The sequence below is a fragment of the Hyposmocoma kahamanoa genome, unplaced genomic scaffold (assembly GCF_003589595.1).
Source record: "Hyposmocoma kahamanoa isolate Upper Pololo Valley unplaced genomic scaffold, ASM358959v1 92, whole genome shotgun sequence".
NCBI classification, from domain to species: Eukaryota; Metazoa; Arthropoda; class Insecta; order Lepidoptera; family Cosmopterigidae; genus Hyposmocoma; species Hyposmocoma kahamanoa.
Genome location: NW_020654748.1, coordinates 12370541 through 12393711, shown reverse-complemented (window position 1 = coordinate 12393711; position 23171 = coordinate 12370541). Strand labels below are relative to the sequence as shown.

The 23171-nt window shown below is 38.1% G+C and overlaps 1 protein-coding gene across 5 annotated transcripts in view; it reads left to right on the top strand.

Moving 5' to 3' along the window:
* The first annotated feature begins 6347 nt into the window (after positions 1-6347).
* LOC113236433 (rho GTPase-activating protein 100F) overlaps positions 6348-23171 on the top strand; it is a 72843-nt gene continuing 56019 nt past the window's right edge. For all 5 annotated transcript variants that reach the window (XM_026472491.1, XM_026472493.1, XM_026472492.1 and 2 more), the window contains exon 1: positions 6348-6468. In XM_026472491.1, the coding sequence (XP_026328276.1) occupies positions 6382-6468 (87 nt within the window). In that variant the 5' untranslated portion in view covers positions 6348-6381. The remainder of the gene's footprint in view (positions 6469-23171) is intronic.

Genomic DNA, 23171 nt, shown 5'->3' with positions numbered 1-23171 from the left:
TGTGGAGTCATTTTAGAAATTGGTTATCTACAACACCATGGATTTAACTCGTGAAAATTTTCATAGTATGATTTTCTACGACTTTAAGTGTAATCTAACAGCTCAGCGGAGCTTCGCTCGACTTTAAACTGCTTTTGGCGATGGAACACCATGCAAGACGACTATTTATAGCTGGTTTGCAGAATTCAAACGCGGTCGTGTGAATCTCAGTGACGAATTTCGTGATGGTCGCCCGACCACTGACGTGAACAAGAAAAACTTCGATGCTGTGCGCCGTATGATCAAAACAGATAGGCATGTGACATACCACGAGATTCGGGCATCTTTAGGCATAGGCATGAGTCAAATACAATCAATACTACACAAACATTTGGGTGTAAAAAAGCTGTGTTGCGGGATCCACCGAGAATCCCACACAATTTGACTGAGGCTCAAAAAACGGATCGCGTCACTTGGTGCAATGCCATGCTTACCAGATTCAACGAAGGGGCGTCAAATTTGGTCCGTGGTGGTAGGACATAGTAACAAGACGAAACATGGATTTATAGTTACGATCCCAAACAAAGCAGCAATCGAGCGTATGGGTCTTTCGAGATGAGCCGAAACCAATCAAAGTGGCGCGCGTGCAAAGTGTCTCTAAGCGGATGATTGCTTCTTTTGTAAATAAAACTGGACATGTGGTTACTATTGCTTTGGAGAATTGTTGTACCGTAAATAGTGATTGGTACACGATCATTTATTTGCCGGAAGTTATTGACATACTCCGTAAAAATAACCTCCGTGCCATCTTGCACCAACGGTAATGCCAGTTCTCACACGGCCAGACAGACAAATGAATTTTTGAAGGTGAACAACGTTGACCTTATGAGCCATTCCATGTACAGTCCCGACCTGGCACCTTGTGACTTTTATTTATTTCCAAAAATTAAGAACCAGTTACGCGGTCAACGATTTTCATCACCTGAAGAGGCTGTCGAAGAGTATGAAAAATATGTTTCTGAGGTTGTTACGGAGGAGTGGCATAAATGTTTTCAAAATTGGTTCATTCGTATGAAAAAGTGCATTAATACAGAGAATAACGGAGAATATTTTGAGAAAGAATTAATTCATTTCTGACCATTTACAGTATTTCTTTCTTATTCATTCCGGAAACTTACAACTGCGCCCCAGGTATTACAAAAAATCAAACCCTTCATGTTCAGTATAAAATTTCAAGTTGTTTGAAAATCGGAATGTTCAACCCCGCTCTCCCCTACATAAAGTTACCTGCGGCACTATCAGTCGTATTAAAATTGTTCGAAATTGACCAATCAAAATGTCATTTTCGTGATATAAAATTATTTAACTAATTATTTTTGATATGATTGAGTTCAAACATAAGTTTCCTGGTTTTTTAATGCATCTATCTATTATTATCCAACTGTAAATCAATCGACATGGTATAAAATTATAAATTAGATAATTTTTAATTTTTTGCATTAGTGTGGCGGCTGTCTTAAACGTGTCTTTTCCAAGTAGATAATTTTTTTTCTTCATGCTTCTGGATTAAGGACTCTGATTTTATTGACATTTAGTATAGACGCAGTGCCAATGCGTGCGGGTAAGAGGCATCCTACCCTTAAACGTCTTGTCTCTAACTCAACAATATCTCAGGGTGACGGGCGAGGTGGCAGCGCCCCTCAGATCTTTGCGATTTAAAGTTCTAAGTGGCACTGCAACTATTATGAACAGGCGTGTAGCTTACCATCAAACGTACGACTTGTTCGTCCCGTCACTAGATAAAAAAAACGTAAATTTACTTGCATACTTGTGTATTGAATGTTTTATCAGTAGCAAAACTAGTGCACTTAGGAAGTACTATCTAGTAGTAAGCATTTTTTATTACGTTATGTAACTTAATAAATGTGTTAGACTCATTGACTTACAAAAAAGTCAATGGTTAGACTATTTAGATTGATAATCCAAAATCTTCTAAACAAAACAGCGATTAATTCTAAAATTTCGCGATTAGACCCGACTAATCAACGACTTTCTCTGGGTGCAATCAAATCTAAGCCAGAGGCTGGGGTTCTCGAGATTCAAAATGATGCCGCCGGAATAAGCTTATTCCAGCTTGGACAGTAAAACACCCTTATAACTGCGGATTGACTAAATCTCGTTATTTGCATCTAGAACCGATTAAATGGCGATTTTTTATCTGGATAGTTTGAAAAATTCGAATTTTTGCTGAAATTTGTGCCTTATGCCACGCCATAAACTGTCCCTTTTTTATACTGCAAAATAAAACGTACCTAATTAAAGAACGTAAGGTACAAAGAACATACATTTTTGCCTTGATACGGTATTATATAGGAACTTTTTTTTGTGGTCAATACAAATATTAACGTTTAGAAGTCAATCGATAAATGTTAACAGTATTAGTGCGCTTGATGCTGAAATACGCAGATGATACTCCATATAAAACATACATTTAATATAATCGCAGTGCCCAAGCGGTCTGACATGTGGGGTCCAACTCTTTTAGAGTTTATAAGTATTTGTTTAGTCTTCTTTACATACAGGTGTAATGCGGCGACAAGCCTAATAGCTATAAATGAGTTGGTAGGTAGGTATATTACTAAAAAGGATTTTGCCTTTCCGCACTTCGTCGGCAAAAGGAAGGAGAGGGCAAATAAAAATACTTTCTATCAAATTGCCGTAATCTATTCTGAGCGGACACCACGCAATTTCGAAATTAAGGTCCGCAGCGTGCTTATGCAGATTTCCTTATTTTTCATATAAATGTTTGTTTTCTTTCCCTTTAACGTTAGGTAGGTCAAGTTGGCTCGTTATTCCGTGCGTTTACAGGCTAAAAAACAATTTTTATGGCGAGACTAGCGTTACTGAAATTGACTGCAAATGTTTTGTTAAATTAGATAGGACTTCCTCACAGAAGGCAGTTCTGTTTAATGGATAGATTCACTCCTTAAAAATTTGTAGAAACTTACAACCTGTACGTAACTAGGTATAGGAAATAAATGATGATTATTATTATTTTTTGTTTTTAATTACTCAACTTTTTAGCCCACTGTAACTACGTACATTTACGGACCGAAAGCAAGTAAATGTAGTGTGTGTTGTGATGAGAACCTATTTTTTTTTACGCGGTGAAATCCATCACGGATACCTTCCGCCTGGGAAAAGTTTATGTGAGACTCCTACTCAATTAAAACCCCGCGGCACCCATCTCTGCACCACGTGGTGGGTCTTTTTTTTATAATATCAAGTATCACGGCGACGGGACGAACAAGTCGTGTGCTTGATGGTAACTGCTGCTACTTACTACTACGTGCCTGTCCATAACAGTTGCAATGTCCTCAGAGCTTTAAATCGCAAGGATCTGAGGGACACTGCCACTGTACCCGTCACCCTGACATATAAATTGGCAAGTCCCATGTGCCTGTGATTTCACCAGTACTCTTACTCTTCAAAACCTGAACACAGTAATGCTCACATTACTGCTTGGCGCCAGAAACAGGTCAGGTGGCAGGTAAGGTGGTACTTACTTCCCTGAACGAACTCTTTTACAAGGAGTTGTGCTGCTACTAAAACAACTGTCTTGGGGGCGCCGAAGCATTCTTCTAAGATCCAGCGGTGCCTACACGTTTCCGGGCTCACCTCGCTAGGAAGGAAGGAGTTGTTCCTACCTTCGTAGCCTACTGAGAGGAGCTCGCGGGTGCATGCGACACCATCTCAAACAACATGCAGACGACAAACGTGCATCCTCACGTTCGTAGTCGTGGCTCCGTATGGGGGAAGGTGGCGATCGAAGTAAAAAAATAAAAATAAAATTAAGGTGAGGACCGATTTCCAGGATTTCTCGCTGTCGACCGCGCGGACCAATGTCGGCAGAGAGAGATCCTTTCCACAACTGCAACAAGCGACGCTCCTCCGCCCAGACCTATTTAATCTTCTTTTATGTATTATTATTTATTCGGATGTAGGTATATTTGTCGCAGGACATTGCGACTGGCATCTCAGTAGAGGATTAGCTCGATATCCTCCGGTCCCTCCAGCCACTTAGATTATTGGGAGCTGGAGAGACGACATTATTCGGCGTTGCGAAGTGAGCGTGCCTTACACCTCCGCCACCAATGAGGAGATTTGGTAGTGGACTTTAGAGTAGACGGTTTAGCGGTGGCAACCGCTAATTGTGCAACGCGAAACGGGAACTGAGCGTGCCTACAGCTCCGGTACCTATCTGGAAAATAGGGAGGGCACTGTACGTGCACCCGGGGCGGCTCACCCGAGGCACTAGCTTCTCGAGAACCGGATGAAGTCAAGTGACAGAGGTCTGTGACAACCCTGTACAGTGGCTGATCTGGGACCAGAACCTGAACTTATATGGTTCCTATGCGCGCACAGGTCATAGTGCCATTCTCGTATACTGTAAGGGTCGGTAGGGAGGGTCACTATAATCAAAACTAATGTAGAAAGATGTGCGGCTGTCCCATAACGTAGACAATACATTTATTAATTTATTATTATTCTGCCGTCCTTACCACAAACAACGTATTCGTATTGGACATTTTAAGCGAAATTGAATCATTAACATATCTGGAATCAATGCAATGAGATCTACAACTCCCTCCAATCGTTTCGTAATCGTTTTCTTATATCAATTTTAGTTTCACTTTTATTGTTAAGCAAAATCAGCGTTCGATCGAGCTACGGGCGATCGAAGAAAAAAAAAACTTAACTCAGAAGTTACCAAAACGTAAATACGTTGTTTATGACAGTATTGTCGAATATTTTGTTTAAAATAATAAAATATTTATCGATATCGATTACAATAAAAACATGAAACGAGATTATGTACTTTTAATTTGGCAGTGGTCATTATTAGTAACAATAAGCCTAAATTAACCTTAATAAACATTGGTTACATGAAGAAGATGCGGATGCGTAGAAAATTATAACAATGATATAATTTTTTGCTAAACGCAAATAAGGTACGGTTAAAAAGTAGCTAGCGGATATCGACCCGGGAAGAAATTGCGCCCCTATGTGGTTTTAGGAGCCTTTGTGATTCCAGAACTTTACCTACTAGTTACTACAGACGTGGTTAAAGGAATGAATCTGAGGGGGTCCCACTGACCCACTTGGGATTACAAGTGTTCATATTTTTTGTTTCAGTCTTTTTGTTAGGCAGTAAGACTTATGTCCAACAGTCTTTACTTTATATAAAAAAAAGAATTTTTGGTACAATAATAAGAATATATATTATACATTTACGGTAAGTGCTCTCGCAATGTACAGTATCAAAGTAGTACATTGAGTCTTATGAATCGTATGTATACACATATATTTTTAACGCGCAACTTAAACTTATTGATTATTTTTCATTTATTTTTTATTTTGCCTTAATAAAAAAATATTTTCTTTTTATGTATAAAGATCATACATGAATTGTAGGGTTGTTTAAGGATTTAATAAGAAAGATCTGGTTAGCTGATTTCGCGAGTGAAATCGGTTAGCTAGATATTTAATCAGTCAGCCTATAAAAAATCCTTAGTACTGCTCTGTAGCGCGTTGCGTGAACAGCTTATTATTACCCTTAAAATGTATTTGACTTCTGGCCTGTGTTATTACGACAAAGTCGTAATTGAGGACTTAATACACATAGCTATCTATTTTACTATATATGACTTACTCTAATGCATGCCACTTGCTATAATCTGTCGACTTCTAAGGTCCAGTGTTCGATTCTTGGCAGGACTAATTAATAGGGAAGTGATTTTTTCCTAATTTGTTCTGATCTGAATGTTTTAGAATCAGGAAATTTGCTAGTTTTAGACGCAACTATAACAAATATAATTAGCAAAATAGTCTGTATAAACAGTTTATCTGGAATATTATATAGAGCTTATTACAAAAATGCGCTTTGAATATGACTTTATAGTGTAGCGTGATATGCTGACCGAGAAAAGCAGGGGCTGTCTATTTATACCGCCGCTGTATCGATAGTAAGTCTGCGCCTCGCCTTAACACGCTGAACCGTCCGGCTGTGTCAAAAGGCGATTAATAGGTCGTCTGCCCTCGTCTAGGGTGCACCGTAGTGGTCTGGTCGGCGGAAGCGGCTCGCACCGAATAATCGCATCGATCGCCAAAAAACTAACCCACATACGCACTGGCAGCGTAGCCGGAATTATTAATCGTGAGGAGTACGGGGCGGCGCGGCGGCGGGCGCGGGCGCGTTTCAGGGCGCAGGCGCGGGCGCGCGGCGAGCACTTCGCGAGGAAGGCTCGCGCGCTTCGGCCGCGTCCGTTCGCCCGCGGCGCCGCGATGCGCGAGCAGCGGGCCCCGCGGCCGCACCGGCAAGCGCCGCGCTAACCTGTACCCATGCAGTGGCGAAAACTGACCAGGTTGAAGTCTTCGCCGGGCGGACAGTCGCGCGCTCGGAGGATGCTCTGCTGCGGCCGCAGGAAGGTATGTGATCCGATCGATAGCGCGCGCCGAAACCGTCGCCCCTCCCGGCCCGGACGCCGTTGCCGTTCGACGACCCCACTCGCTAATGCCTCTAACTCGTGGACCTATACACTTCCTATACTTTCTTACGCCGAGTTCTTACGGTTCGCGGTCGCCGAAGCCGGCACCATGATCAAGCGTTGTTTAGATTTGAACGGTTGGTATACGATTGGTGCTCTTAGCACCAAAGATCGAGTATAAGGCAGTGAGAGAACATGGTTGTAAAAGTTCATTTTTATTTAATTATAAAATACATACAACTACTGACTGCTTTTCTAGATTAAGTACAGTACACATATTATAAAATAAAGATATATGGCATAACCTGCAATGGTAGCTAATGACTATACCGCTCTTGAACAAAAACGTTAACATTGTATATGTGTATTCCGAACTAAGCCTTCAATTAACCGGCAAAGCACGTGAAGTGGGACGTTGAATCGATCTCTATTCAAATCTATCAGCTATTGTCAGCTAGACCCTGACATACAATTGTAGAGCACGATTTCAACCCAATTTTCGCCCTGTCCGCAGGCGGAAAGTCTCCAATTTTATTTCCATTTTCATTGTCTAATAATTTAAGTTCAATTAACTATAGTTTAAGTTATGACTAAGATGGTTTTAATTTCAAAGTGATTTTATAATCGTTTGAAATTCGGTCGCGGCTGTTCGCCATCTTGAAAGTCTCTAACGAAGTGCCCCAAAGAAGACGTTACATTTAAATGTGGACGCTTCGTTTAGATAGGAAAGTTCTCGTATAGATTATAGTTACGCGTTAGAGTATAGGGCAAAGAGAGGTGAGTTTAGTAGCAGTAGAGCTCCTTGTGAAAGAGTTCGTCTAGGGAAGTACTGTCACCTTACCTATTTCTGCCGCCAAGCAGTAATGTCAGCATTACTGTATTCCGGTTTCGAAGGGCGCTGGTGAAATTACTGGCACATGAGACTTCTCAACTTATGTCTCAGGGTGACGGGCATAGTGGCAGTACACAGAGTGGCACTGCAACTGTTATGGACAGGCGTGTACCTTACTATCAGGCGCACGACTTGTTCGTCCCGTCACTTGATATTATAAAAAAAAGGTGTAGTATACAATATTTTTAACTAGTTTTCTTAGTAACAGGATTCAAAAATATCATAGACCAAAAATGAGAGAAGTGATGGTCACACTTTAAAATATCGGTACATTAATCTATTGTCTGTTACCAACAATAAGGGACTGGCTACCCTTTCGACTACCTGAATGTAAGTAAATTCAAGGTCCTATATAAGTTTCGTGCCCTTAGTACAACTATTATAACAGACTGGTTGAAAACCATTTCCTTTTCATGATCTTTAATTGATTTGCTTTTCAGATCTTATAATTAAATATGTCAGTAAATCAATTACACATAAGTAGATGTCGCATTACCTACTTTATCATTATTATAAAATTGCTCTTAGAATATTTTCCATTATGCCGCTTTGAACCTAGGTGCAAATTTATAATATCGCCGGTGTGGTAGGTATGCAGAACTTAAAGGCGTTCTGGTTGTTCGTGGGGTGTAGGGTCTAAATCAACCAAATACGGCAGATTCCTGGGTGCGGGTTCCTCGAAAAAAAATAGGTTAATGACTCATCAGTTAGTTAAACCTGCTTTTAGAGGGTAGACAGATGAGTTTAATGTTTTGTAAAAGAAAGCTCGCTTTTCTTCCTCTTATCGTATCGACAGCATACACTGCAATGGTTACCATCATGGTGAAAAGATTTGGCAGTCAGCGTACGGTCCTCGCAGATTGTTGTCCAGGATGCGCCAGACGTACAAGAAAGACGTGATACCTAGCTGGAGGAGGCTCCTTTCATGCACCGCATGGTTATATATTTATGTAGTAGTGTATTCAGCTCGTTATTGACTCAACAATGACCTAGATGACAGAATTCACTTCCGCAACACCGGTAAGTGTAGGGTCTTATACATGTATACCTTTAATGCATTTGAAGTAGTACATTCGCGTAGTGGAGAACTTATAATTAAGGAAACGCTCTCTCTCAAACGATTTACATATTTTGAAATGTTTGTTCATGGAGTTCATTTTCCTTCTTTCCATTAAAATTACACCAATACTGTACAATAACATTATTTTGCAGTAGTCGTCATATTGAGCGACTAAATAAATAATAATAATAGAGAATATGTAGCAATAACACCTTCTTATTACGATTAAGGGAACAAACAGGTACCAAATGTATTTTCAGTTGTTCAAACGTTGGTAGGAAGAAATTTCTTTATAAAAGAAATTAGCCATAGCTAACGCACCACGTGTTCTACACACTATGTCTCTAACGATTTTGGTAAACAAATTATAATTAATTCTATAAATTTATAGTGAAAACACAGCGTTAAAGATATTGTAGGACTCTAGGACCCTACAGTACCAATATGGTTAGCGATACCGTGTGTCTCTAAGACACGTGATAGGATAAAGTTCTTTTCTGGTAAATATAAAGCGACGGTATAGCGATTGCATTCGTACTAATATTTAATTATAGGTATCGTAGTAAGCGGCGACGAAGCCGCCTCTCTCTAGATCTTCTTCAAATCGAAATCGATACCATTTTATATCGAGATATATCTTTATTTTCTTCTCTTTTATCAACATGAGGTCGCACATCGTTAACCAAATGCTTATCAAATTTTGCACCACTCATCTTTACTGTCATTTTTTCTTATCCGTAGTAGAATAATGTCTGTCTCCTTGATTTTATTACGCCTTTTGACTGTTTGTTTGCTACCAGTTCGTCCTTTGTCATCATAGCAAGGCGCATTTACTTCTCTCGTCTGTTCAGCGGCAAGGGTGCCCGGTCTACTAAAATTACAGCTTAGTAATCCGATACATGGACTACCTTTCCTGTACATTAAGCTACAGATTATCTGCCATAGCCTGTTGGCCAAGCTTGTTGACTATAATCAAAGCGTCATTTGTGAGCTTTGCTACAGCATTCAGTATCCAGATTTAGAATTAGTGTAAAATCGTCTTGTAGAAGTTATTACAATTTAACCAAGCTGTTCTCTATGTATGATGTCATAAACTTGGGAATATGTTCAGAGCTTGAGTCAACGATGTAAGTAACTTATCATGCGCCTGTCTCCCAGAGTCGTAACCCAATTTCCATATGTTATGATCATGCCGTAGTTCTTTTCCTTTTTACACTAGTATCATATAGTACCCATTCACTCATAAGCGCTCGTCGTTTTTTCTATGTCGGTTTGTCTTTCACTTTTTAAATTTAAATATTTTGTGATTTTCGTAACTAAATAAACATCGCTTTTTTTTTTTAATTTAACCAGTTATTGTGTCCCGCTACCAGGCAGTGACCTCTCCTTTCGAAATTTATTAGGCGTAATTTAAGGGCCAGGTCCCTTATATACGCAACCAAGTCAGGCAGTTATCTATTTCTTGGCCAGCCTCCTTGTCGCTGGCCGTGTATGTGATAGACGTGACGATGCGACAATTGCAGCGAAAGCAAGATCTAGAGGTCCATTGCACTCGTTTACTTAAATAGTATTAACTAGAATTGCAAGGTTCTTAACATGGTTTTTTTCACTATTGTACCTTCTATACACTGTATTAGTTCCATTTGTGCCGTATCATCATTATCATTGGCCTATATACTTAAGTGTTCACTGCCAGACAAAGTCATCAAAAAAATTTGTATTTTCTTATTTGGTAGAATAGAATAGAATAGAATAGAATCGTTTATTTCATGTTATCAATGTCACAATATTACAATTGGAAATACAATGTCAAGGGATAACTATGATCGTCAGTAATAAAATTATAATAATAATAATGAATATAAAATAAAGTAGTATAACTACTGCTTGTCGAATAAAATAAAATTAAAATTGTTTCAAAAGAAACTCATCGACACTGTACAATTCAATATCCAATAAAAGGTTTTTTAGTCGGGGTACGTCGCGGTATGCGTTTGTCCCACTGAAACGAATATATAATATTATTTTTATTGTACTCAGCATTTAAGTGTTATTCATACAAATAAAAAAGATTAGCAGGACTTGACCTAGCTATTCCTGTTCGGTTAGTCCTACAATACTCGTACATTTTGTAAGAAAACCACGGGTCTACGTAGACATGTAATTTATCAGCCAAAAGGCATGGGCAATACAATAATCTGCGTCCTACTTGAATAAGTTACAAATTGTAGTTGGCAAGTTGCCTGCTTACTTAGTGCTGTTTGACAAGTATGCTGAGATTTAGGGTAATATGTTTGGAGTTTGGCTTATATTCGAAGAGTTATGAACTAATAAGTTTTCATGTTTGCTCAAATGAAATGAAGGCTGATCTTTCTAACAACTATATTTGTACCAATATTAATTAGTGTTTAGATAAGAGACATATGGACCATGTGCAGTTTTGAAATCGGATTAAAACGCTTACGTAATATTCAAAAGGAGGTACAATTTACTTACTACAAAAAATAATCTCAGAACAGAATGCTAAAAAAAACCAACCTCAAAGTCGTCAATTCCCTAGTTTGTCACTCTTGGAGGTGGAATATTTTCTTCAAATTTAAATGGGACCACTTCTGAGATACCCTTTTTCCAACAAAAAAGAATCATCAAAATCGGTTCACAAATGCGCCGGAGTTTTCGCGTAATATAGGTACACACAAAAAAAAATCCAATCAAATTGAGAACGTCCTCCTTTTCGGTTAAAAGATTATGTATTCTACGTAAAACTAGCTACTGAAAATTTAAAAAGAAGAGAGAAAAAGAACAAAAGTGATAATAACATCAACTACAAATTGCACCCTTTGGTTTAATTAGACCAACTCTGCACAATGACAACTTTTCAGGAAACAGTTTTAAAGATTCTACAAAGGAAATAAGTTGATAACTTTTTTATGCTAAATAGGAGTGTTATAAAATTTTACATACACATAATAATTTTTTTATGATACTAAACGACGGAACGAACAAGTCGTGTGCCTAGTGTTAGCAACACGCCTGTCCATATCAGTTGCAGTGTCATTCAGAGCTTTCTTTAAATCTTAAAGATCTGAGATACACTGCTACTGCGCCTGCCACACTAGACGTAAGTTTACAAGTCCCATGAGTCTATAATTGCACCAGCACCTGACCCATCAAAACCTGAATAAAGTAATGCTCACATTACCGCTTGGCGGCAATGTTACAAAATAGGTAAACTACTGCTAAAACTACATTTAGTTCGTATTATTTTTGTCATAAAAGCACGTTTGACCTATGGATCACATGTGGTTTTATTATACTTAGGTATACCCAGGGTAGGAAATAGTATGATTCACGACTTATTTAATACAAATGCAATAACACCTTCACTTTTGTGCTGGAAATTGTAAACCTGATTCGGCCCAGAGGCGCTCAATTTTTACATAGTGGACCTCTCCAAGCTTCTCGTGACGAAGCCGCGAAGGCGTGAATTGTTAGCGTTATGCAATCAAATTCATTTTTGCGTACATTGCATAATGACATGACTCCTCAAAGTACTTTTGTATCTTATTTCTTTTGAAGTCTATATTTCAATAGTAACTAATGACACGGCAAAGTAAAAATAAAGTGATGATCTAATAAGAAAAAATATTTTTAGCAGTAGAGCTCCATGTGAAAGGGTTCATCCAGGGAAATACTGCCATCTTACCTATTGATGCTGGAAGAATTACAGGTACATGGGACTGGACAACTTATGTCTCAGGGTGAATGGCGCAGTGGCTGTGTCCAGATCTTTGCAATTTAAAGCTCCGAGTGGCACTGACATTGCTATGAACAGGTGTGTCGCTTACCACCAGGTGCACGACTTGTTCGTCTCGTCACTGGTGTTATTAAAAAATATAGATAGATTTATTTTTAAAGTCTTTATAAGGAAGGCAAACATCTGAAATTCTTTATGGTATCAATCGTCTTCAAATATCTGTCGGCGTTGGGTAACCTTAAAACAAAAGTTTTTAAGTGTCGAAGAAATCAGGCATTCTATTTAAATCGTAATGCAAGAAGAATAATTATGTATTTCAATAGTTTTTTTGGTCAACCGGGATATAAAAGAAATTGAAACTAAAAATAAATAGTTATCAATGTTATTTGTGTTCTGAACCACAGAACGTTTTTTTTCCGGGTTCTGAACCTACTAATTTTTCTTTGGGGTCTAGTTCTAACTACGATGTCTTATTGGAAAATTAAATCACGTTTAAGTTTAATAAGTACGTTTTGTACTTACTTGTTTTTTTTTCAACAAACCAAATATAAACCCAAAAATACAAAAAATAATGTTTCATTTTTTTTTCTAATGAGGTTTTGATTATTAAAATTTTTTATGGTAAAAAAAATCAGATTGTTAAAATATTTTACATGTATAGCGTAAATTGGTACGTTCTTTAACTAAATTATAAATAAGATATTTAAATGAATTTTTTTTGTAACTGTACTTTGGAATATTTTTATTTGGTTTGCATTAATATTAGACATAACTGGTTAATGGCTTTACCATCTTAGTCATTGTGACCATAGGATCTGTAGTGAGCCCGAAACGTGGGTTTCTTTCAAAAAAGAAACGTATGCGATTTAGATGCGAAAAAATTGTAACAATTACGAAAACCTAAAAACCATAAATACTCGACACATTTTATAACGGAATAGAATAGAATAGAAGGCATTTATTCCGAATAAATAAACTGCAGTACATACACACTATATAACTACAATACATAATATTTTGCTACTACAGTATAAGATTCAAAACAAATGGAAAGCATAACATGCCTCATGACTTATTCTTATGTATCGCGTGTTTAGTGTATATTCCACTTTATGTAGAATACATTTTATTCTAAGATAATTATCGTTGTTTGATCAAGTCTTATGTGCCTAATATTGATATACTTATATGTGGTATACTTGACAATAACTTATCTCGTTATCCAGAGTTGTGCAGAGATTGGGGTTACAGAGTTTCGAGTAGTTCGCGTTCCTCCGAATTTATGAAATTGAGTTGTGTTTATAAAGTTCGGTTTATGTAACACTTAATTCACATAAGCGGTTATACATTTACAATATCGTAGTAGTCGATGAAGTTATTTTTTAATTCTTAAGAGGATAGTTCTTCTTGGCTTCCTAAAATATTTTTTAGTTTTAAATTCATTAAAAAAACTGTGGAATCATAACAGAAACACGTCATACATTTTGTACATTTACAGTTTTATTTAAGCTGTAGAAAATGTTTAATTATCCTAAATTATAACATGAAAGTATAATGATAGTACTGAAAAGTACGAGTTTTCTAATGCGTTTAATTATTTTTTTATGATACCCGGTGACGGGACGACCATGTCGTGCGCCTTGCGCCATGCGGTGGCCAGGGACACGCCGGCAAATAATACATAGGGCGCCATTGACCTACCAACACTATAAGTTTCCGGAACCGGAAGCCCAAGGGCCTTACCATGAACTCTTATTACGATTCAGCTTGGAACCTAAAATGAATCATTGTGAGACAGCGCTACATGAAGTGTATATCACTATCCCGCCTTTTTGTCGTTACGAACCTATACTGAATTGTAATAAGAGTTCATGGTAAGGCTCATAGTCACTTATATAAACAATATTTAAAAAGTAATTACAATATTTGAAAATGGAACTCTTTGGCTGTAGAATACAGTTTTTTCGTCAGACTGTCACTTGTTTTTACATTGTAGCGTCATTTTAGAAATTGGTTGTCTACATCACCATAGATTTAGTATGATTTTCTACGACTTTAAGTGTAATTTAACAGCTCAGCGGAGCTTCGCTCGACTTCAACCTGCTTCTGGCGATAAACCACCATGCAAGACGACTATTTATAGCTGGTTTGCAGAATTCAAAAACATCGATGCTGTGCGCCGTATGATCAAAACAGACAGGCATGTGACTTACCACGAGATTCGGGCATCTTTAGGTATAGGCTTGAGTCAAATACAATCAATACTACACAAACATTTGGGTGTGAAAAAGCTGTGTTCTCGGTGGATCCCACACAATTTGACTGAGGCTCAAAAAACGGATCGCGTCACTTGGTGCAATGCCATGCTTACCAGATTCAACGAAGGGGTGTCAAATTTAGTGTGGGACATAGTAACAGGTGACGAAACATGGATTTATAGTTACGAACCCAAACAAAGCAGCAATCGAGCGTATGGGTCTTTCGAGATGAGCCGAAACCAATCAAAGTGGCGCGCGTGCAAATTGCCTCTAAGCGGATGCTTGTTTCTTTTTTTAATAAAACTGGACACGTGGCTACTGTTGCGTTGGAGAATCGTTGTACCGTGAATAGTGATTGGTACACGATCATTTGTGTGCCGGAAGTCATTGACAAATTCCGTAAAAATAACCGTAAACGCCTTATCATCTTGCACCAATATAATGCCAGTTCTCACACGGCCAGAGAGACAAATGAATTTTTGAAGGTGAACAACGTTGACCTTACGAGCCATCACACGTACAGTCCTGACCTGGCACCTTGTGACTTTTATTTATTTCCAAAAATTAAGACCCAGTTACGCGGTCAACGATTTTCATCACCTGAAGAGGCTGTCGAAGAGTATGAAAAATATGTTTCAGAGATTGTCACGGAGGAGTGGCAAAAATGTTTTCAAAATTGGTTCATTCGTACGAAAAAGTGCATTAACGCTAACGGAGAATATTTTTCTCATTCATTCCGGAAACTTATAGCGCGCCCAGTAGTTGCAGTGCTAATCAGAGCTTTAAATCACAAAGACCAGAGTGATACTGCCACTGCACCTGTCGCCCTAAGACATAAGTTAACAAGTCCTATGTGCCTGTAATTTCACCAGCTCCCTTCAAAACTGTAACGCTGTAATGCTCACATTACTGGTTGGCAAGCTTTTCCACAAGGAGCTCTACTGCTACTAAAATCTTTCATGTTGGAAGATGTCTCCCTCAACGTACTGTTCATCGTATCACTTTCTACATGTATAACTGTCCAGTATGTCACTTAGTAATGTTTGTTTCATAGTACATATTGAACTATGGACGGATCATGAAGTGATAGTCCAACATTTTTCATTTGACATTGCTGCTGTTATGAACAGAGTGTCGCTTACCCCCAAATACACGACTTGTTCCTCAAGTCGTTCGGTAACATAAAGAATATATTCTATTATCAATTCGTTACTACGGCAAAAATATAATAAGGTCAATGGATTGCAACTAATTTACGTGTATACTATTTACAGTACTTATTTCAAAAATACAAACGATAAATCAGAGTAAAACGGATTGAACGTCACGCGGTGAATTTACAGGGAACGGTAACGTAGTTATTTACCTTCCAAATCTCTAACACAAACAGCTCTACTTCTACATAGTTCTACATTTTGTCTATGGGTGTCGTTTATAAAGCATTTGACTATCAACTTCATTTCTTATTCTTATGTGGCAACACTGGCAACGACATGTTGTAGCATGGTATCACCCTCTCAGCATCCTCATACAGTTTGAGATGTAAAACTAACGTGATGTTGAAACGAAGATATCGTAGCATAGTAATGATAGAACTCTGCTTCGTAAAATAGGTTTTTAATTATTTTTCTAATAATGATTAGAAAACGATACTTAATAATATTAGCTAAAGTTAATACAAATGTAATATAATTTCTGAAATGCACATTAAACAATAAATAAATAAACAATAATTAACTATAGATGATCAAACGAACTTCTGAAGTGAAGTTCGATCATTATTATATGAGTCGCTTCATTCGAAGATATAATTTTACCATGTAGTCCCCCTAGCCTACAAGGCGACTTCGCACATTTTTAAGAGACTATTCATTGACTTAACTAATAAAAAAGTAACTCGTTCGCGCCGTCTAGCAACCCCCGCCACCAGCGACTTTTACTCATTCTTTTTAGAGAAAAAACAAGACTTTCGTTTAAGGGTTACGTTTGGGAAGGGCGGGTTATTATATCTTCGAATGAAGCGACTCATATAATAATGATCGAACTTCACTTCAGAAGTTCGTTTGATCATCTATTATATTTCGTCGCTTCATTCTTCAGATATAATTTTACCATGTAGACTTTCAGAGTGAAAGTTTTGTTTTAAATTTAAAGACTGTTTTAGAAAACAAAGGTACTTTTATTCCTGATTTAATTATAAAAAATTACAAATATATCTACTTCTTGGTTTTATTAAGTAATTAATTACTAAGTATAAAATCAACTTCTTGATAATGATAAGCAAATGGATCTTGCAAAATTGCCATCATCCACGATGGTTCTGTGGTAGAATTGGGCAAAGATGTTTGACGAAGAGGTCCAGCCTGCGGTTTTCCTAATAGTATCAATACTAACTCCTGCGCGACTTGCGGCCGAGGTGGACGCGTGCCGCGTACTATGTGCACTGAACATTGATACGTCGACGCCGCTCTCTGACAGAACCTGTTTAATCCATCTGCTGATGGTTTGTGAAGAAGCAGCCCTATGAGGTGGCTTATACGTCAATAGAAGGTTACCCTGACTAACAGTTCGCTTATTTTCTGTTACAAAAATATAGTCTTTGAGAGCTGTAGCAGGGCAAATGGAGATATTCTCTCCGAAGAAGGGTAACAAGAGAAGAGGTTGTTCACGACCCGGGGCAGATGTTTTAATTATGTCTGAGATGGCTATCCTTATTCCAGTCTCAGTGATGGTAATGTTTTCGAGTTTGATGAGGGAAATAGTTTGAACTCTATGGGCTGTGCATAGCGCTAGTAGAATAGCCAACTTTTTGGTTATTTTTTCTAAATTTAGGCCTGTATTCGGGAACCAACTGGAAATGTAATTTAGGACTAATTGAGGGTTCCATGTATAGACGTATTTGGGCTGACTGGGTTTCAATTTGTAAGCGCCTTTCAATAGGCGTTTGACGCACTCGTCAGAACCGATATTGTTGCCTAATAACAGGGATAAGGCTGAACGATGACTATTGAGTGTACCGTAGGCACAACCCTCTCTAAACTGTTTTGATAAAAAGGAGAGAACTGAAGACTTATTGGGTTCAAATATGTCTACAGCCTTGGCCGTACAGAATTGCCACCAGAGCTTATATGTACCACTGTACTGTTTTATCGTACTGTCAGACAGCGATGCTAGCATCAAATTCATTGCGTCCGGTGGAGAACCTCGTCGGCAGAAGGATTGCTGCAAAGCCTCGCGACACCCAGGGTAAGGTTGGCGTGCATGGGATGTTGCTCCCTGAAACGAGAATTAAGTAGAGATTTATTCGGTCTGAAATATAAGATTTCAGAAGCTAGTAAGCTCTGCAGCAAGGGGTACCAGGGTTGTGATGGCCAATCAGGAAAAACTAAGATGCCATTTGCTTGATCGTCTATGATTTTTCTAAGACATTTTAACATTACAGAAAATGGTGGGAATGCGTAGAAATACGTCTTACGCCAACTTATTGTAAAGGCGTCTACGATTACGGCATCCGGGTCAGGTTTCCAGGAGACGTAGTTCTCGCATTTGGCGTTGGCGCGAGAAGCGAACAAGTCGATTTCCGGCTGACCGAAACGACCCACAATTGTTTGAAAGGCAGTGTCTGATAATTCCCATTCTGTATCGGGGTTTATAATTCTTGATTCTGAATCCGCGATATTTTCTTTTGTGTTAACATACGACGCAAAGATCCATATGTTTCGCTCCTCGCACCATTGCCAAATTATTCGTTTTCGTTCTGCTTCGAGTTTTTGGATTTTTTTCTTATAACGATCGATTTTTTCCTGTGCACGTCGCTTGAGCATTTTCAAATTTTATAATATAAGCACAGGTATATGGATATATATGTCTATATATATGTGTATATATGTACTCGAGCAGAGCACGTGCGTTCGTCGCCTCGCACGAAAAAGGAATGGGTAAAAGTCGCTGGTGGCGGGGGTTGCTAGACGGCGCGAACGAGTTACTTTTTTATTAGTTAAGTCAATGAATAGTCTCTTAAAAATGTGCGAAGTCGCCTTGTAGGCTAGGGGGACTACATGGTAAAATTATATCTGAAGAATGAAGCGACGAAATATAATTGTTGTATTAGTGAAGTGAGAGTTCAGTATTATAATTGTGCTAACACTGCAGACGTAGAAATGGTATCACTAATATAACATTTCAAGTGATGTCTTATCAACATATATTATCCCAACTAACGCTAATTTTATCGATAATTATGTGTACTCAACAATAAAACATGTCATATATTACATATATGTCAGTACATACACATCGATTACGAAAGATAACAGGAGGTCTACCACGAAATATGTTACTACGTCACAACGAAGCTCATACGTACTGCATATGTCAGTTTTACTGTGAAAATAATGTCAAAATTCGATACGATAGATGTCATATGAGTTTCGATGTCACATAGTATCGTATTTCGTGGTAGATCTTCGATGTATGACAACGATACATTGACATGTAAATATTATAAATTCGACGAAACTTGGTGGCCGAACGGTTTATGCTATGGGCTATGAATGAGGAGGTTCCGGGTTCATATCTTTGTAGGACTAATTAATTGGAATTGGTAAACGTACTTTTTCAAATTGGTTTTTGTCGGGGCGTTCTGGGAAGTGCCCCAGAGTGAAATTCGCTACTCTGGTACTTATAGTAGAGGGAATTCCCTAGTTTGAGACCAGGTAATAGGTATAGTTGTCAGGCACATTATTATTAAATAAATAGATACGTAAAGTTGAATAAATACGTATAGTTGACACAAGTTTTTGCTTAAAATTACATTCCATACAAAAATAATGAATTATTTTAACACTTGTATATCACTCACTGATCACCGGTTTTGATGTAGCAGATATCTATAAATTAATATATAATGAGCTACATCCGCGACCGAACGAACGGTTACTACGCCGGTCTGCCACTCAGAGGTCCGGAGTTCGGTTCCCGGGCCAGAAAAAATATTAGTATGGCTTACATGTGTTTCTCTCTTTTTTAGCTCGGGTGTAATTTGTGGTTACCTACATGCGTGTCCATGGCACTTGCGATACAAGGTGTCCCTAGTGCGGGTAAACCACTATCACCATCATCACCGGGAAATCACTAGTAAAAGTTTATCTGTGTTGCTAAAACTTCTGTGTATTTTGACTGTATTCTGGCAAATAAACATTTTATATTGTTAGTAAGTGGTGGTAGGAAAGCCAAACGCTATTTGCATAAAAGTTTGCATGATAGAATTTTTTTGGTTACAGACATCCCCCTATGAGCACAAGAACTTTTTTTTTTGTAATACAAAGTGACGGGACGAGCAACTCGTGCGCCTGGTGGTAAGCGACACGTCTGTCCATAACAGCTGCAGTGCCACTCAGTGCTTTGAATCACAAGGATCTGAGGAGCACTACCACTGGGCCCGTCACCCTGAGACATAAGTTGACAAGTCCCATGTACCTGTAATTTCACCAGCACCCTTACCCTTCAAAACCGTAAGAATGTAATGTTCAGTAATGTGACCTTGGCGGCAGAAATAGGTAAGGTGGCAGTACTTCCCTGAACGAACTCTTTCACAAGGAGCTCTACTGATAATTGATACCTCTGCTGTACACAGACCAGTTATTTTTCATAAGCGCTACAATCATGAGGTTAAATGTTGGACGCTATGATAATACCTATAATTTGATCCCGATAGGCCATTCAAAGGGCAATGGAAAGAGTTATGCTTGAAGTTTCAATGCGAAATCGTGGCCTTTAAAATGCTGACTGATTATGTGGTAAGGACTGACTTACACGTATCCTAAAAATGACTAAGTACTTCAGAGTTGACATTATAGTAATTTTGTCACTACCAATACTAAAGTGAAGAGTATATTTATTCGTGCACCATGCTTGTAGTAAAAGCCTTTAAAAGCTTTTTAGGCTCACACGCGATGTCAATGTAAAATAACGCGGCGGCAGGCGTTGTCAAGCGCACGCCTAATATGTTACTACGTATTTCATCACATCATTAACCCATATACATCTCCCTGTTGGATTTGGTAATAATTTATAGCAATCAAATACACTACAGGGAGGTGCTTATATCAATAGAACAAATTTATTAAAACACAATTTAACAACACCACTACAATATTTATTTATTGAATATGTTTACGTTTATGATGTTTTACTATCATGATATTCTTATATTGTTTGCTAAAATACTCCTTTGTTTGTTATTAATATTGATATACAGATAAAACCCAACAGAAAAAAAATCCTTCGAATGGACTGGACACGAATTAGTGTCCGTTGCCATGCCGTGACCTAATACAAAGATCTGTAACAAACGCATAGAGAAATTCCTTACACCTGACTAGGTTTGGTCATGGAAAAATTTCCATTTCGAAAAAATCATGTTTTCGAAAAAAATAATATTTATCCCGGTTTTTTTTCCGATGTATTTCCTCTATTTTTCCATATTTGACATTGACACCTGTTAAAAGTTGAAGTTACTGGACGAAAACGATGGAGCCATTAAAAAAAATTAAATCTCGTTTTTCTTTGTGATTTTTAGCTATATAAGTTTATTTTATAATTCACGTTAAAATAAAACTTGAAAAGATATTTGTAAACGTAGAACATAATATGAGCCTTCGAAATTATATTTTTCCAATTTTTTGGGAATTTTTCAAGAAAAATTACTTAACAGTAGACCTGATTCGGTTTATAGCTCATTTGGCTAAGAGCCGTGGCTCCGCCATTGCAACGCACCGATTTGAGTCCAGTCAGATCGAGCACATTTTTTTTCGTGTTGTCGATCTTTGTACTAATAATAATAACACTCAACTACAACAATACAACACCAACAACAAACGGAATACATACTATTATTCTAATGATGCGTAAAGGGAAAGCCAGAAATCAGGCAAATGGTGCTCTGCACGCTATTACGGGTAACCAAAACGTAGTAGAAAAAGGCGCGTCTAGCTTTTCGTCGGAGTGTGCTGGTGACAATCCTGACATATGTATGATTGCGAATGTTGAATAAAGCAGAAGAAGCTTGAAAGTAGGGTGAATGTAGTAGAAATGAGAGCGTTGTGCATTATATGTATTATAAATCTTAGAGATAGAATGAGTGACAGTCTAATAAGGACTGTTGTGGTGGGATAAATTATAAGATTATGTACTGATCATATGGAAAGGAGGAGGACAATGACACAATATATTTTTTTTATTTAGAAACATAAGGAAAGCTCGACCTCGGTGTAGCTATCTCAATTGGATGTACTTAAAAAAGGGCAGGTAAAAGTACCACACAGAAACAGGTGTGCATGAAACGACTGATGCGAACGGAGAAAACGAACGAGATATGCGAGGAACATAGCCGGTGGAGGTACATATTCTCTGCCTACCCCAGTGGGATATGTTTGTATGTATGTATATGAAAATAATACTCTTATGATGTATTTTAGCACCGTTCAAGTAATTCAATAGTCAATATTGACATCACAAAGTGCTACGTCATTTCGAATAAATGTGTAGAAGCTGCTACGAAAGTCGTAGCACTAGCATACAATAGTATGAAAGTAATGAAGCAAAAGTAAATTCTACTTCTTTCTTGGCTGCGATATTCAGTATCAAATATCTCAATAGAAGAGCACTCTTTAAAACAAACACACACACAAACGTCGTTCGTAAAAGTTTTGATTTCCCATTTCGCTCCGCAATTGAAAAATCGGGTTACAGGCGACATAAAAGCGAAAATTCTATCAATACTTCCATTTGGCACTGGCGACAATCTAATTTATTGGTACTTTACGCTCCATGTAGGTGAAGTAAGGGTTATTTTTGCGTGGTAAAAAAGGGCAGGCGTAATGACTCTTCAGAGTTGGAGTTGGCACCAAATTTTAGGTCTCAACGCTTCTCATTAGGTGCAGCCAGCTTTAGGAGGGATGGGGAGGCGTGAGTCCAAAGGCGTCCATTGTACTCGAACGCAGTGCCGGACTAGGTTCGCGTTTTCATTAAAATACTTTGATGCTTTTGGTCTCCTGATACTCTATAATAATTAGATATTGGAGTAAGCACACAAAGAGTAGTTAGTACCTTCTCCTGATATCCGGGAATTGTTGTATTGCATTTTGTTCTATATTTAAAAAATGCAAGTAGTCATGACTTTAATGTGGTAGTGTACTTAGAAGAAAAGTTTTGTGATTTTAAGTAAAATATTGACTATTTTTCACAGACTTCAAAAGGTTGGTTTCCAATTCGACTGTAACTTCGTTTGTTATGATACGCGATTACTATGCCATTTGTGAACCAATTTCTCCAATAGAGCTACTCTGTATTTGGGCTCATACGGTTCGTTTCGACGACCATTTCCATGTGCATTTTAGTTATAGTTGAGAAGACCCAGATAGCGAACATAGCGAAAGCGGATAAATAAACATAAACATAAATAAAATTTAACTGCCTCTGTGGCCGAACGGTTACCATGCCGGACTGCTACGCAGAGGTCCCAGGTTCGATTCCCGGGCCGAGAGAAATGTTTGTATGGCTTACATTTATTTCTCTCGTGAGTTTGGGTGTAATTTGTGGTTGTCTATGTGTGTGTCCATGGCACCCGCGACACAGGGTTTCCCTAGTGCGGGGCTATGTTGAGTGTGTGCGTTAT